The sequence below is a fragment of the Poromitra crassiceps genome (assembly GCF_964638095.1).
Source record: "Poromitra crassiceps genome assembly, chromosome: 8".
NCBI classification, from domain to species: Eukaryota; Metazoa; Chordata; class Actinopteri; order Beryciformes; family Melamphaidae; genus Poromitra; species Poromitra crassiceps.
The window spans coordinates 25,217,795-25,235,399 of NC_139629.1; the positions used below are offsets into that span (position 1 = coordinate 25,217,795).

Genomic DNA, 17,605 nt, shown 5'->3' on the forward strand with positions numbered 1-17,605 from the left:
CGCAAAAAAAGTTAACATTATGATACCACCTCAGGCATTTGTAGAAGTTCGTCCAATCAACGTACACTTACGTCTGGACCACTAAAGGTTCCTCTTGTCCTGGGAAAGTACCGTAGGAGCTAAAGTCCCTCTAAATGGCGTTCTAAGAACTACGATGGTTCCTAGTTCCTGCGAGAGTTCCTCCAACTCTTCCTAGAATTATGAAAAGGTTCCTGTGGTCCGAAAGCACCTCATGTCTCACATCTTAAATAGTTGCCATGCATACAAAGGGCTTTACATATGTAGGCATGACAGAATAGTGTCATGTCATAATTCGACTGTGGCTGTGTGTGTGTATTTCCAGGTGGATTTGGACGAGCGATTCTCACCTCAGAGAGCCAGAAGTCAAAGTCCTTGATGCCGGTGTTGAAGTTCTGCTGCTTGTTGGCCTCTTTGAGTTTCTGGCTCTTCTCTGCTGACTTGTTGACGAGGAACTGCCACTGCTCGTCCAGAGCACTGAGACGTGCCTGAGGGAGACGACAAGCCACGTTTCAAACAAAAACTTACCTTCATCGTCAACGAGTTCATAACAATCGCTCATCCTTTATTTCTAGATGATCTTCTCTATTATTATCAATGAATGATAGAAAAATCCCTCCTGCCACTCTGCTAAGCTTGTATTCCATTTATTTTCTTATCCACCTTATTTTTAGCTGCTATGACACCCTCGGCCAAGTAGGCTACGTTAACCAGCTGCAACAATCAGTCAGGTTCTAGACCGGCCCTTGCATCCATAATCATATTACAGCGGGGCATTCAAAAATAAGGTGGATATGATCGTCTTTTGGTGACAGGAATATTATAATAATACATTATATTATTATTATTATTACAAGCTTGTTATTTGTGGTTGCTTGTCATTTTTGTTGATCTAGGAATTCAAGCATAATGCTACTGTTGAACTAATTTTCAGCTAAATGCCTACAATGCAACTAAATTGTAATCGAAAGTTGTATTATATAATTATTATATGATATGACATTACTGTACACATCTATTACATTATTATTATTATTATTACACAGCTGTTTTTATTACACTGGATTTAATCCTCAATGCCACTTAGTTTTATATTGTTCACCTTGATAGTTAATATATGTATATAAATATATCTATATATATAGATATATCTATATATATATATATATATATATATATATATATATATATATATATATATATATATATATATATATATATATGTGTGTGTATATGTATACCTTGACTGCATCCTCACTGCCAGCACAGGCGCCCCTCTGTATCAGGGCGTTGCCGGTGTCGATGACTCCGCGGATTCGGTCTGCGTTGGCGTGCAGCTCAGCCTCAAACGCCTGGTGCTTCTGATGCTTACTCTGACAGACAGGCAGGGAGGGAGGGAGGAGGGCACACGCATACGCTGTGAGTTCTTATGCTCTCAAGTCATCCCTTTACCCTGACAAAATGAGTGTGTGTTTTTAGCTCTTTACCCTGACAAAATGAGTGTGTGTTTTTAGCTCTTTACCCTGACAAAATGAGTGTGTTTTTAGCTCTTTACCCTGACAAAATGAGTGTGTTTTTAGCTCTTTACCCTGACAAAATTAATGTGTGTTTTTAGCTCTCCTCAAATGGAGATCTGTCTTTAATAGTAAAAATGCAGCAATGTTCTTACAGTGGCTGACATTCATTGCAAAGCCGAACTCGTCTCCAAGTGTCTTGTTTTACCTTCATCCAGAGCATATGTCGGTGAAATTAATAGGTGAAATGTGAATTAGTAGATCAATTGTGTTTGGAACTATTAAATACAGAAGTCGGAAACAGTGAAATTAAGACAGCGATCATGACGGAACGTGTGGGACATCTACAAACACACAGGACAAAGTGACGGACACAAAATGGCAGTGCAGCGGACGCCATCCGGACAAAGTGACAGACACAAAATGGCGGCGTAGCGGACGCCAGCCGCAACAGAAGTGGCTTTTTAAGAGAACCTCCAGGAGGAGAGAGAGGGCCACTTCAAAGCTGCTTCATGAGGAGCAGAGGACATTTAGCCTGATGTCTCTACACATCAGGCACAGAGGACATTTAGCCTGATGTCTCTACACATCAGGCACAGAGGACATTTAGCCTGATGTCTCTACACATCAGGCACAGAGGACATTTAGCCTGATGTCTCTACACATCAGGCACTGAGCCACTACAGTTCAGTTTTTTTAACAGACACCAGTGAAGTAGCAGAGGCTTTAAGTTTACAACCTGCTCTCCCTCTCTAGTGAGAAATATTCAGTGTTCTCTAACTTTCACTTTAAGGTCCAATTTGATTTTGTTAATAAGAAACACTGTTAGAAAGAGGAAATCAAACATCTGAAGCAAATTTAAAGATGACCCAGCCTCAAGAAAATAAAAACACACAAACAAACACGGAAGCCACACCCAACAACTAGTAGCCTATGGTGGCAAAACAGACCTTAAAAAAAAAAAAAAAAAAAAAACATCGAATTTAACCAAAATTCGAAACAAATGAACAAAATAAAAACCCTTGTGAAATGAAAATAAAATATATAAAAAAAAAATTTGAAAAAGAAGCTGGCACTGGACAGTACGGATGAGGGACAAACTTAAGATGGACAGCTGGATAGTATCGATGAGGGACAAACTTAAGATGGACAGACTTGTTTCACAAGGTGTCTACACACAAAGCAAGGACATGGACACATGGAGGGATAACCTGTGAGCTGACACACTGCTCAAAACTTACCAGCAGCTTGGACAGCTAAAGAAGATAAGACAATAAGAGAAACAAAGAAATTCAGTCTCACTTGAGACACAACACAGGGAGGGGCTTTGAGTTAACCAAAGGGTAAGTGTCATTAGAAGAACAAGACAAAACACATTACCACATTTAATTTTGCTAATGAGACATGACTGACAGTTATTTCTCAGCTCAACCACTTGCCTGAAAGATCTTTGAAAACAACATGGATGTTTAACAGTGTTTCCCCTACCATTCTACAGGCCTGGTGGGCCAGGCCAAGAAAAAATAAATCCTGCTCTCCCCAGAATTTCACTAAACCTTTATGGCATATTATTACAATACAACAATACTAGTATTGACGGTAATAGAAGATGCCAAATTGCGCATTGTGCCAGCGTGCAGCGCTGTTCAAACGTGTCAACGTGTGTCGTTGCCTGGGAAACGCACATCCCATAATACAACTGTTCGCATCGCATCCCATAATAGTATGATGATACTTGGGATGCCAGCGAGGGCCCCCACCGTTGCGGTCGAGGTACGTTTCGAAATCCCTCCAGGCCTGACATTTTTTCTAGGGGAAACACTGTTTAATTTTCTCAACTGGATGAATTAGAGGGGATTTAGCCAAGAGACGGGAACAGCCGCTTCCCACTGACTGAGCCACGCGTTCTGCCCTTTTGGAAATGTGTGAGAAGAAGACGTTGGGAGAAGCCAAACGCGTACCTGGATGTTAGTAGGGTCCTTGTAGGATTCATCAGTAGCGGTCTGCAGCTTCTCGCTGATCCAGGCCTCGATCTCGTCCACATCCCGGCTGAACTGCTGCAGGGTCTGGGACTCACCCAGCTTCGAACGCTTCTCAATCATCTGGGCCTTCAGCCGGCGCCACCTACAGATGACGGCCAGGATTTAGTGTTTAGACATACAAGCCAATGTGGTGACATTTCATATAATATTATGAAATGTGAACACTTAGGCTTGTACATATTATGCGAAAGTTAACAGTCAAAGTGACTTAGATGTGCCTGTGTTCACATTTCACATATGTGAAAGTTAATAGTCCAAAGTCACTTACCTGTCCAGTGTTCACATTTCATATGTGTGTCAGTTAAGGTTAAGTTAAGAGTCACTTACCGGTCCAGGACTTCGTTGCGGCGGTTGAAGATCTCAGGCTTGGCATAATGGTCCGCTCCAATCAGCTGGTCAGCAAAGGACTGCAGAGCGGCGATCTTCTCCTCCTGTACACCAAGGACACATTTACTACACATGAGACATATGAAGGCCATATGAAATCCCTTTGAGTCTTTTACTAATTCTGTTTTGCACCATGCTCTTTAAATTTGAATTTAGGGGTTAGGGGAGATTATTATTATTATTGGATGACTTGGTTCCCTCAGACAGCCTTTCGACATGTTTCTCAAAGTAAAAACCAAGTTGTGAGGTGACGTAAGGGTCCCACGCAGGACTGACCCCCCTCTCAGAACACCCCAATCAAACACGCAATTATTTCTCTAGGCCTATTTTACGATTTTCAAATATTTTGATATCATATGTATGTTTTTTCTTTTGTTTTCCTTTCCCGTGTCTGGGCTTGACTGTTTGTTTTGTTCATATGTTGATAAAATTGAAAATAAAAAAGATATAAAAAAAAAGTAGGGGACCGGTAAATTGTAATTTTTTTTTATAGAATTCACTGGTAAACCCATCCGGCCCTTGAGTTTTGCCATTTTTCAAATAATTAATTGTTTAGCTCTAGGCCTATTTTACAATTATGAAATAATTTAGGTTACTACAATAATTTATCATTTTCAACCGAATTATGGAAAATTCTGCAATATTCCATGTTTTAGTTGATTCAATTTTATTACCAGAATCCATGACTTCCGAACGTGTTTTCTGCATTGCGGAAATCATAGGGCCGTAGACAGAGTGCCACTACCAACGTATTTCAAAGCCTTCCAATGTCGTGCTGACCTGCACGTTGATGGCCTTGTCAAAGTCCTCATGTTTCTTGATGAGAGCCTCCACGCTGTCCAGGGAGTCACCCTTGTCGTCACTGGCGAGGAAGGCTTCGCGAGCGGCCATCCAGTTCTCAGCCTGCTCACAGTCCCTGTTAAAGAGCTGCAGAGGGGAGGGACAGAGACGGCAGTCAGCACCTGCCAAACACCTGCTGACGACTGCTCAGCTCTTGGCTGCCAGATCCCATCACGCAATCACCTGGAGCTCCAGACACTGGTCCAACATCATGCGACGCTGCACCCAGGCCTTCTCCAGATCAGCACGCTCGCGGTCTAAAGCCTCCAGCTTTTGCTGGATCTCTGGGCTGGCGTAGTGGCCTCGCGCCAACAGCTGCTGGCCAAACTGCTCGAAAGCCTGGAAGGTACCGGCGCGGGCATCGATCTCTGTGCGGTGCTCCTGAAAGGACAGAAAAGCAAAACAAGGAAGAATGGAGAGAGTGAGATGTATGGGCACATGTGAAGCCGGTTGCCATGTGGAGGAGCAAATTCAGCACCTGGTGTCTTTCCAGAAGGGCCTCAGCTCCAGTCACATCCTTGGCCAGCTCCTCTGAAGACACCAGGCCTCGGATGCCATTGATCCAGGACATCAGATCCCTGTGGAGAGATGGACAATTAAGAAGATAGTACTTCTATTTCTGACGACAACCCATCTTGCAATATCCCTTTGCCATTTTCACTTACATTGTTTATTTATATTTCATTGCATCTCCTCTCTCCATGGTGTGCTTGTGTAGCAAGTACGTCCCAATCAAGTTCTTAACCGCCCACCCCCTCTGACCAAACACCTCTCCTCACCTGAAGTCTGAGAGGAAGCGCTGCAGGTCGTGGGAGTTGCCCAGCTTGTCTTTGCGCTGGTCGGCTCGTCCCACCAGGCTGCTCCAGGCAGTGTTCAGCTCCGTGCATTTCTCCTGGATGTCATCCACTGCCTCTGGGTGGGACTGGATCAGACGCTCTGCCGTCTCCCCAAGGGAGTTCACCTGGGCGCGGGGGACCGGGAAGTTTAGCATCCATATCAACAGAGGACCAGGACTGGCTAGAATGAAGACTGCTCACATCAGCTACAGACTGATCTAAAGCAGAGAGGGTCTAGGAAGTCAATCTGACCTTATCACCCAGAGCGGCCAGGTCTCTCTCAAAGCCCTCGTGTTTGCGCTGCAGAGCCTGGACGCTGGCCAGGTCATGGCCATAGTTGTCAGTGTTGAGGGCCTGGTTCTTCTCCTCGATCCACTCTTTAGTCTCATCAGCATCCCTGAGGAGGCAGGACAACACAGCTCAAATATTGTGCAGGTTGGCCTTATTGTGCACTAATTAAGCAATGTTACACGAGAGGGTGTACTTTACTGTCGTTAGCGGCACGACAGTGATGCGGCAGGAGTCAGGACCAAGGCGAAGCCGAGGTCCGTACGCGTCAGTTGTTTGCTGAACAGACCGGCCGGTGGAGTGATATTTTAGTGATGAGGTCTAGGTGTGCTGTTATGCTCATTTGAGAACGGTCCTTGACCAATCAGATTGCTTGGTTGGAACTATATGTTGTATAATATCAGATAAGCAGGATTGAGGCTTTTGCCCATTCTTATTTCCCCCCTGGATCACTGGGAAACACCACATTTTGCAAAATCAATTGTCTTTCACTTCTGCAACTACCGGTCAGCATGAGGTTGACCCAACACACCTGCTGTCCTCTCCTCACCTGAAGTCAGAGGAGGCGCTGCAGGTCGTGGGAGTTGCCCTTACTATGTTCCTACCTGTGGAAGCGCTGCACCTCGTGGGCGCTGCCCAGCATGTTGCTCCTCTCCTCAGCCAGCTGCTGCAGGGAGCGCCAGCGATTGTTCAGCTCCTAAAAATCACACCAGTTTGTCAAGTAAGCCGTGGAGGTTTATGTGCACGTGCATGTGTGTGCACATGCGTGCTTGTTTCAGAGGCTTTGAGCCAATCTCTCCATAGCGTTCCAAAGTCTTGCCATCGCGGGATTGTCCAATTCTCCAGTCATTCATTTTCATAGATGTTTTTCTTAAAGTCCTGATTAAAAGAGTTTTACTTTTTACACAATTCAGCGATATTATTCAGAATCACGAGAGACCTCATTTCTGGAGTTAGTGTTCAAAGTTTCAATGATTTTTCAGTGTGTAAAATAATCCAACCCTCATTCAAACAGCATGATGAAGTCATGTGCACAAGATCATAGTGTGCAAAGTCATAACCATTCACCAAATCAATGTGAGAGAAAAAAAAAAGATGGAATTCAGGTAAATAACTGCAAAAACTGAGATGATAAATGCAAAATTAGACAAACTTGAAACCAAACTAAGTTTGATTCCAAGTTTTTCTAATTTTGCATTTATCATCATAAGTTTGACCAACTTGAACCTGTAAATAAATACCATTACATATGTGCTTGAAGCGTGTTTATTTGCATAATGTGTGTTCTGTGTGTTTGAAGGACAGACAGTGGCGGACAATGGCGGCTAATCAAAACAAAGAAAGATGGATGACATGGGTGAGTCACACAGGATGGATGTATGGTGAGAACTTAAGGCGTGTGTCCACATAGCGTTAGTCAGCATTTTTTTGGCGTGGAAAAAGCGCGTCCTGGAGCGCTTTTTGTGAGGAGAAAGAAAAGCGGATGATAATAACGTCTCCTGCTGGTAGTTCACTAGGGGATGACAAAAGACCATGGGTCGGATTCAAACCCGGGTTGGCCTCATGAAGGACTTTGTGGTACACGCTCTACCAGGTGAGCCCCTAAAGTTTCACATTTTGGAACTCTTTAAAGCGCTCCGTTCTGAGACGGAAAAAACTCCGGCTGCAGAGTTTTTCTGGAGCGACCGCATTTTGTGCACCTTGTGGCCACCTCTCGTTGCTTTTAATGAGGAAAGGGTGCTGGCGCTCACAACAGAAATACACTATAGGGACACAGCCTTAGACAGCATGAGGAGGTAATAACAATGTGGGTCTAACAAAAAGCTACTTGAGGCATAAATCATGCCAGCAATCCTCCTTACTAAAATAAATAAAACAAGAGAGACAAAATGCCATTTGATGACATAGAAACAGGATGGAACGGATGCAGGCCGTGAACACAAACGTGCCTTGAGTAGGACAGACCATGTCAGGGGCGGGGTTAGTTCTGATCAGGAGACAGACCATGTCAGGGGCGGGGTTAGTTCTGATCAGGAGACAGACCATGTCAGGGGCGGGGTTAGTTCTGATCAGGAGACAGACCATGTCAGGGGCGGGGTTAGTTCTGATCAGGAGACAGACCATGTCAGGGGCGGGGTTGGTTCTGATCAGGAGACAGACCATGTCAGGGGCAGGGTTAGTTCTGATCAGGAGACAGACCATGTCAGGGGCGGGGTTAGTTCTGATCAGGAGACAGACCATGTCAGGGGCGGGGTTAGTTCTGATCAGGAGACAGACCATGTCAGGGGCGGGGTTAGTTCTGATCAGGAGACAGGAGGGGAGGAGGGATTCTCCATGAGGTTTGGAGCGGTCTCGTTCATCTTACCTTGATAGTATTAAAGTTAGCCGTTGTTTGAACAGCCAAGCGTACGTTCTACAGTCCAACGTGAAAAGAACACGTGGCAGAAAGAGGGGAAGGGGGAGAAAAAGAGAAAAACACCACACCAGTCAAGAGAGTCATGGCTCTGGGCGCTTTGTCTTGGTTTCCTCCCCAAGACCGTCCAAGTCATTACACCGGTCAAGGCACAGTAACCATGGTTACGGAGCAGCAGCCGGCCAACCAGCCTCCACAGTAACCATGGTTACGGAGCAGCAGCCGGCCAACCAGCCTCCACAGTAACCATGGTTACAGAGCAGCAGCCAGCCAACCAGGCCTCTACAGTAACCATGGCTACAGAGCAGCAGCCGGCCAACCAGCCTCCACAGTAACCATGGCTACAGAGCGGCCAGCCAACCAGCCTCCACAGTAACCATGGCTACAGAGCAGCAGCCAGCCAACCAGCCTCCACAGTAACCATAGTTACAGAGCAGCAGCCGGCCAACCAGCCTCCAGAGTAACCATGGCTACAGAGCAGCAGCCGGCCAACCAGCCTCCACAGTAACCATGGCTACAGAGCGGCCAGCCAACCAGCCTCCACAGTAACCATGGCTACAGAGCAGCAGCCAGCCAACCAGCCTCCACAGTAACCATAGTTACAGAGCAGCAGCCGGCCAACCAGCCTCCAGAGTAACCATGGCTACAGAGCAGCAGCCGGCCAACCAGCCTCCACAGTAACCATGGCTACAGAGCGGCCAGCCAACCAGCCTCCACAGTAACCATGGCTACAGAGCAGCAGCCAGCCAACCAGCCTCCACAGTAACCATGGTTACAGAGCAGCAGCCGGCCAACCAGCCTCCAGAGTAACCATGGCTACAGAGCAGCAGCCGGCCAACCAGCCTCCACAGTAATGGTCTTTGCACACACAGTCCGATTGTTTTCGTATGCGTGTTTTTTAATCCGTCATCTGAAAACACAGACGGGTCCCAGCTCGCAAAAATCTATTGACTGATGCGAAAAACGCAGAAAATCGAACCTCGTCCCAAAAATTAAATGACGGACGTAATTGTCGGACTCGGTGTGTCAATGATGATTGACACAAATGAGGTCGTATTCTTTTTTTTTTCGTGCGTCAATTTCGGACGAAAATACGGACTTGGTGTGCAAAAGCCTTAACCATGGCTACAGAGCAGCAGCCAGCCAACCAGCCTCCACAGTAACCATGGTTACGGAGTAGCAGCCAGCCAACCAGCCTCCACAGTAACCATGGTTACAGAGCAGCAGCCAGCCAACCAGCCTCCACAGTAACCATGGCTACAGAGCAGCAGCCGGCCAACCAGCCTCCACATACCGAGCACAGCGTTAGTTCTGGCAGGTCACAAACCCCACCCTCATCAGCTGATTTCTTTATAATAATCTAGGCATTCAATTGGCAAATCTCATACATCTCATACGCCTTACAGACGGTTTTAACTTGACAACATAAACATTCTAAATTCTGCACAGACAGTGTAACAGGTCAGTGTGAGATGTTGGACTAACATCTAACATCTAGAGGCTTACCTTCCATGGAGATGCATTCTTTGAATCGGCTTCATCCTGTTGGAGAAACAAGCAGGGCGACACTGCATTAGACATCTCGTCTTCATCACATTCTAAACATTTCTCAAAATGGCAAACAAAATGTGTGGCAATTAGAAGCATGCTGATAACCTTGCCAGGAGCTGCTCCAAGTAGTTCTTGTTGCTGCAAGTGTGAAAGCAAGATTTTTTTTAAATTATATGCAAGGTAAAAAGTTAACAGACCTACTATCTCATTCACTAAACAATCAATCAATTTACTGTAACCATACCATTTAAATTCTTAACCTTCCCATTTAGTGCATTATTTATTTATTTAAATAAATGGTAAACAGAATATTGTCAATTTTATTTTTCCCGAACTGCAAAATTGACCCAGCAGCTGATTGGCGGAGGTGAAGGTTACCTGGGCCTGGACCATAGGGGCCTCCTCAGCCATGAGGCCTTCAGACTCCAGCTCAGACGCCACCTTGTTGATGTCCCTCAGACGAGACTCGTTGGCCTTCAGGTCCTGGTGGGCGCAGAACATCATCACACAGTTTCTATGAGACACTACACGGTACACAGTAGAGCATGAGACCTAACTAGATGGTTTGTGTACCACTACCTAATTTGTTGGACAAAAGCAGAGAACTGAGCTTTTCCTGCAATAATATAATATCTCAGTCCCATCTGGATGTTGATAATGTAAATCAGATAAATCAGAAGTAGCATTTTACCTTCTGGAAGTCATCAAACTTCTTCTGCAGGACCTCGACCTGCTCCAGGTCGGAGCCCATCTCCTCGTTGGTGAGGGCGCCCTCCTTCTCGTTGATCCACTGCTGAAGCTCGTTGGCCTCACGGAACAACATGAACTTCTTGCAGCTCTTCTCCAGCATGTCCTTGCGTTTCTCACCCAGCTCCAGCAGAGTGCCGTACCTTCAAAAGGAGACAGACGGTGCTCTTTCATATGACTGTAGATACATGTGAGAGGACTACTGACCAGGCCAGGGAGAGCGTATGTACAGAGCAGGCATGTCATGAAGGACACCTACTGAGATCAGATCAGTTTATGAGCTTTATGAATGGGAAACGTAAATAAATTATTTAATGGATAATATCCAAGGAGAATTATGTTAACTGATTTGAATGGATGACAAGAGCCAAGAACCAGCTGCTACCACAGAACCCACTTAAATGATCTACAGACAGAGCGAGAAGGTAAACACTGCCCACCATGTGCTTATATTACCAAGATTATTAATGATACAAAGTGGGTTGATTATCGGTAAAGCCATCCTTTAAACATGACTTTCAGTCCATCTTGAATGAATGAATGATTTTTTTGACAACAGTAGCTCAATTTCTCTGCCAATACTGGTGATTCTGAAAGGCACACAATCACTCATGTCCCATTGAGATTGTTTTGCAGCAGAAACATCACTTGACTACATCAGCTAACAGGACAAACCTGAGTAGCAACCTGGCAAAGGAGTGTTCTGCCCCAAACAGCTGTGAGCAGCAGCCAGCAAACATTCAATCCAGTTAGAATTCATTCACTTTGCCTTAAATTGATTGGAACAGATATTATAAGCATGATCCAGGTGAGTCCAGCTTTAAGATGTTCATGTTTGAACAGTGATGAAACATTGAGTCAGAGATGGCTATGCTTATACTGGACTTATAGAGAGGCAAAGTGGAACGTCACTTCCTGCTTCAGCACTGTACCAGAGATTTTCATCCGCCATTTATTTTCCCATAGACATTTCGTAAAATGCTTCTAAAATAGTTGTACTTCGTCGAACCAAACGGTTCAGCTAACGCTATAATGGGGGGAGACCATAGAACATTTCTCTCGGACCAAAACTAAAAAAAACAACATAGAAAAACGATTTTCTTTAAACCCGCATTTTTTTAAAGTTTTGGTCCCAGTGAAATGTTATGTGATCTCTCCTGTTTCTAAATATATCTGTACTGTTTGGTTTGAACCAGTAAAACTATTTCTATATGCATTTTACGAAATGTGTATGGGAGCATAAATGGCGGATGAAAATCTCTGGTACAGTGCTGAAGCAGGAAGTGACGTTCCACTTTGGCTCTCTATTATAAAATAAATCAAAGGCCAACATTGGAGGATGCACTGAGAACGTTGGTAGCACCAAAAGGCATGGTTGTGTATGACAGCGTATTCTTAAGCCTAATGATATGCACAACATTTCACAGACACAAACAATCATGGGAGCATAAACATCATCGGTCAAGCCTGGGATGAAAAGGGGCGCAGAAGGAAGGCAGATACTTCTATCCCTCGGCCGAATAGAAGATGAGGACGATGTGGAGACAAAGGTCACAGAAGGTCACAGAAGGTCACAGAGGGAGGGTTCTGGGGGTGGGAAGGGGCGGGCGAAAAACATGTTTGCAGATGAAGTGGAGCGGCGTCACGAGCACAACAGGCAGAGGAGAGAGAGGGCACCCCCCGGAGGCAGAGGAGAGAGAGGGCACCCCCCGGAGGCAGAGGAGAGAGAGGGCACCCCCCGGAGGCAGAGGAGAGAGAGGGCACCCCCCGGAGGCAGAGGAGAGGGAGGGCACCCCCCGGAGGCAGAGGAGAGGGAGGGCACCCCCCGGAGGCAGAGGAGAGAGAGGGCACCCCCCGGAGGCAGAGGAGAGGGAGGGCACCCCCCGGAGGCAGAGGAGAGGGAGGGCACCCCCCGGAGGCAGAGGAGAGAGAGGGCACCCCCCGGAGGCAGAGGAGAGGGAGGGCACCCCCCGGAGGCAGAGGAGAGGGAGGGCACCCCCCGGAGGCAGAGGAGAGAGAGGGCACCCCCCGGAGGCAGAGGAGAGAGAGGGCACCCCCCGGAGGCAGAGGAGAGAGAGGGCACCCCGGAGTCCTACTCACAGCTCTTCCACCTGCTTCATGCGCACAGACACGCTGCAGGCCTCCTTGGTGACGAGCCTGCGCAGTGCGGCGAGGCGAACGTGGAGACAGACGCGAGTGTAAGGTGTTAAACAGAGAGAAAAGACACAGAGAAAGGGGGAGGGGGTACGGTCATTAGCGTTGGAAACAGATGCTGTGTTCGTTTATGGTCGGAAGTGGGAGGTCGGAAGTGGGAAAGGCGCAGGGCTGTAGTACTCAATTTTTGACGGTATTGGTCTCGTCTCAGACTCATAGTTAAAGGAACACTCCACCAAATGTTCAATGCTGATTCATTTTGCACATAACCTCACACATATCCGAAAACTGTGAATGTAATAGGTATATGATTATGATTATGTCAACATGCATCTAAAAAGATAAATATGTTTAAAATGGATCTAGTTATATGAATGTGTTAACATGCATCTAAAAAAGATAAATATGTAAAGTGGATTAAAAAGGTAAATACATGGGTTTATTCACTCTAATATGGTTCATGTGCAATAGCTTCAAGAAGGATGAATACTCTGTGTAACAGTGCACTTATCAGTTATTAGTTTATCTGTAATCCATTGCTTTGGTTTTTCATGCTCTCTGGCCGTTCAGGTAAAATGTAACAGTGGCCTACTATAGCCTATGTGTCAAATACATTGTAACTTGCTTTCTTTAATGTGTGAAGACAATTCATTTGAAATAGCATTGGTCAATGGTACTTTATTTACTAAAGTTTGATTATTACTTATAACTCTCATCTAAAGATGGGGGTCAATTGCTTTGGTCTTGCTTGATTCTGCCTATAGGGGGGGAGTCTCGCGCTGCTCAGTCATTAAACTGAGACCGCATGAGACGCAACACTGCTTCCATTTCCTTCTCGTTTATCCGCCCCTCTACAGGGGGCGTAACATTTGGAGGCACCGCTGGGATGTGTGCAGCGTGGGTCCACGTCTACATGATGAGACAGATGTCCCCAGCCGTCACACAGCTCTTTTAAACAACCCAGGCAGCAGGTGGTGAACCGGCTACAGTGGGATCCTGACAGTCTGAGAGCGGAGTGTATGCAATCTGAGGTATCCTTGCATACTAGGAGGGCAGCTACCACGCCACAAAGATTCAAAGGTACCACTTCACACCGTTAATACCCACACGCTGTAAAGAAGATGGATTCATCAGAGTTGGAGCAACTACAGGTGGCAGTAATCAGGGAGTTGTGTCTACTGCCCAAAGATAATTTGGAGGAACTGTGTGACTTTCTAACAATTGCAGGAACAGAGTATGAGCATGTCACTGGTAAGAGTCGAACAGCTCTCATCATGCTAATTTCAAATCATATCCAGAGAGATGAGCTAGAACAGCTTGAGGACAAAGGAATGTCTCACCTGCTCACTCTTCAAGACAAAATCTCTGAGCTCCAGGTAGCTCGTCAAAAGAGCATGGTCAGAAAAGAGGAATCACGGGTGTATGATGAACAGGAAGGACAAGACCAAGAGGAGGAAAATATATTAAAAGAAATTGAGGTTTTGCAACTCAAGTTGGCTACAAAACAGGAACAGAGTGAGAAACACAAGCAGGAGAACAGAGGAATTAAAAACATGGTTGCCAGCATGAAGGCAACACCGAGCATAGCCCACACCCACGTAGCTCCCTCGTGGCATAGAGACTTTAAAATCGCTGGCCAAATCGGTGAGCCCGGGCAGAAAGACCGGCTTACTTTTTCAAGCCTGGCTCGTCAAATCGAACATGGACTAAGTAAGGGGTTTCCACAACTCGAGATTGTAGATGCGGTGATAAAAGCAATCATTCCCGGCATGCAACTCCGTAGCTATCTAGAGGGCAAAGCTAACTTGACTTTACCAACATTAAGACGAATACTTCGTTCTCATTATCAGGAGAAAAGTGCAACTGACCTCTATAAGCAGCTGACCTCTGAGGTTCAGGGCATCAAAGAAACCCCACAGACTTTTCTTATCCGTGCATTCGACCTGAGACAAAAGATTTTATTCGCTTCGCAGGAAGCTGAGTCGGGCCTCAAATATGACCCAGGGCTAGTGCAAAATATGTTTCTCCATACAGTGTTAACTGGCCTGCAGAATGACAACATCAAGCGTGATCTTCAGCCATATTTGGAGCAAACCGACATCTCTGATGAACTGTTACTTGAGCGAATGAACATAGCATGTGCGTATGAGGCAGAGAGGCAGAATAAGAGAAAAGCTTTGGGACAACAACGCCCCGCGACTGTCCACTCAGCTCAGTCCAGTGACTTTCCTGTTGAAAAAAATGAAAAACCGCCCACTCAACAAAACTCTGGTAAAATTCACCCTATGGTCCTCTCCCAGCTTGAAGCAATGAGGTTAGAAATGGCATCACTGAAAGATCTTAAAGCTGAAGTGTCTCAAATGAGGGAGTCTATGCAACAGCCCCAGTACACACTCAGACCGCACCCACCAGTGGGGCCGGATGGCACATCAACCCCGCAGTTCCCAAGTCAGCAAATGCAGGACCCACAACAGGGGTACTGGTTCAATCCTGGCCCCGGACAGAGAGGAGGGACCGCCCAGTATCAGCAGCGGTTTGCTCCACAGCGCAGCTTTCCCCCAAACCGTGGGCGTGTGAGGAGATGTTTTGGCTGCCAACAGCGTGGAGCTGAGGACTACTGCACACACTGTTACAGGTGTGGTAGCAGCGAGCACTTTCTGGCTGGTTGTCGGGTGAGAGGACAGAGACAGTTTGAAGGGGATCATTTAAACGGGGACAGGTCGCTCGCACGGGACAGGGAGTGACCAGTCACACAGCAGGGTCCCAGCACTGTGCACACTGTGGTCAGAAGGGCGAGGGGGTAAGACTTAAGCAATGTGCATCATGTAAGAACGTTTTCTATTGTTCAAGACCGTGTCAAATTGATAATTGGATTGAACATAGAAAAGAATGTCCACCGCCCTCATGTATCACTCTGAAAACTACCCGAAAAAGAGGAAAACAAGCTAAAACAGCTCCACTGGTAGGAAAAAAATATGTGATCGACTGTGTCATGCAAGGTGAAAATATTCAGGCGTTGTGGGACTCAGGCTCCCAAGTGACGATAATTGATGAGCTATGGAAAGACGTGCACTTACCAGACATAAGATTAAGAGACATTTCTGAAATTCTGGACACAGCAAACACTCTAGACATAGTAGCAGCAAATGGGGAGAAAATGCCATATGCAGGTTGGGTGGAGGTAACATTTAGATTAGCTACGGGGGGGGCACCCACCACAGAAGTTATCGTCCCCACACTTGTAATGGTGGGTAACACTCTGGCTCAACCAATTATTGGTTCTAACGTCATTGGGCTCATTATTGACAGTGAAATGAAACAGTCTAACACTGCTGACAGGGAACGTCTAAGTGATGCAGTGAGGGCTGTACTCCCTAATTTAGAGCCGGGTCTAGCACAAGCCTTTGTAGAACACGTTAGTGCTGAGCAGACACTAAATGAGTATGTTGTTCAGACGAAGAAGGATAGAATAGACATACCCAAACACATGTCTGTTAAAGTTGAGTGCTACGTGCATATGCAGTCACCACATAAAGATAGCCCATTGATCTTTGAGCCCGATGTGAACCCCCGCTGGACAGAGGGACTTGAATTCTGTGACACGCTCGTAGAAGTGATTAACGATAAAAAGCCCTCTATAACTGTAAGCGTGCAGAACCCTACAGACCATGACATAGTGTTAGCAGGGAGAACTGTGATCGGGACTGTTCAGTATATTCAGGCAGCGTACCCGGCCTCCATATTAGAGGGGTCTCGCCCTCCACCTCTAGCTAGGATGAATCACATCAAAATAGAAAATAATCAAACAACTGATAATGCCTGGGATCCGCCTGTAGATATTAACCACCTCAGTGAGCCAGAGAGAGAGATAGTTTTCAAGATGTTGAGAGAGGAGTCAGCTTCCTTTTCAAAAACAGATGACGATATTGGCTGCATAGAAAAACTGCAACTTAGCATAACATTGAAAGACATTGAGCCAGTCGCAAAAACATATCTCTCTGTCCCCAAGCCCTTATACAGAGAAATGAAGGACTACCTGCGTGACCTCATCACACAGGGCTGGGTAGAGAAGTCTAATTCCCCGTATGCTTCACCAGTCGTTTGCGTTAGGAAAAAAGACGGCAGTCTACGACTGTGTATTGATTTTCGTGAAGTGAATAGAAAAACTCTCCCCGACCGCCAGCCCATTCCAAGAGTGCAGGACATCATGGATGGGCTAGGAGGAAACTCCTGGTTCTCACTCTTAGATCAAGGCAAAGCATATCATCAGGGCTTCATGTCAAAAGAGAGCAGACCCATGACCGCTTTCGTGACCCCATGGGGTCTGTATGAATGGATTAGAATCCCATTCGGCCTAATGAACGCTCCGGCTGCCTTCCAGCGCTGTATGGAGGAATGCTTAGAAGGATTAAGGGATGAGATTTGTATTCCATATTTAGATGACACCCTGGTCTTCAGTAGATCATTCGAGGATCACGTAGAGCAGGGGCACTCAATGAAAATTCAAAGAGGTCCAGTCAGAGAAAATGTCCTCAAGCAAAGGTCCGGAACATTGTAACGTAGCTTGTGCTATGATTCAGTGCCATTGAACTTAGGCTACTTCAATGATTGCAGTAGCCTAATGGTACAATGTCTGTATGTAGACAACGACTGACTGTTAAATCAAAATAAACATCAACAATGTTTATTTACCGTTTTCATATTTAACTGGATTAATTATAAATAACTAGCCTACACTAATAATAATAAATACATGTTCTTTTCTCATTTCAAGTAAAATAATGGCTGCATTTAAAAATAACATACAACAGAGTG

General features: G+C 45.8%; 1 protein-coding gene across 1 annotated transcript in view; it reads right to left on the reverse strand.

Moving 5' to 3' along the window:
- Positions 1-12,835, reverse strand: part of LOC310780878 (spectrin alpha chain, non-erythrocytic 1) — a 28,468-nt gene extending 15,633 nt beyond the window's left edge. Inside the window, exons 1-17 of the mRNA XM_083641389.1 lie at positions 12,737-12,835; positions 10,581-10,779; positions 10,268-10,372; positions 9,995-10,027; positions 9,845-9,880; positions 8,291-8,338; positions 6,531-6,622; positions 5,890-6,034; positions 5,581-5,762; positions 5,280-5,379; positions 4,985-5,182; positions 4,742-4,888; positions 3,902-4,005; positions 3,494-3,656; positions 2,774-2,788; positions 1,260-1,391; positions 369-506 (exon numbers count right to left, since the gene is read on the reverse strand). Of these exons, the coding sequence (XP_083497515.1) occupies positions 369-506; positions 1,260-1,391; positions 2,774-2,788; positions 3,494-3,656; positions 3,902-4,005; positions 4,742-4,888; positions 4,985-5,182; positions 5,280-5,379; positions 5,581-5,762; positions 5,890-6,034; positions 6,531-6,622; positions 8,291-8,338; positions 9,845-9,880; positions 9,995-10,027; positions 10,268-10,372; positions 10,581-10,779; positions 12,737-12,756 (1,857 nt within the window). The 5' untranslated portion in view covers positions 12,757-12,835. The remainder of the gene's footprint in view (positions 1-368; positions 507-1,259; positions 1,392-2,773; positions 2,789-3,493; positions 3,657-3,901; positions 4,006-4,741; positions 4,889-4,984; positions 5,183-5,279; positions 5,380-5,580; positions 5,763-5,889; positions 6,035-6,530; positions 6,623-8,290; positions 8,339-9,844; positions 9,881-9,994; positions 10,028-10,267; positions 10,373-10,580; positions 10,780-12,736) is intronic.
- Between the last annotated feature and the right edge of the window lie 4,770 nt (positions 12,836-17,605).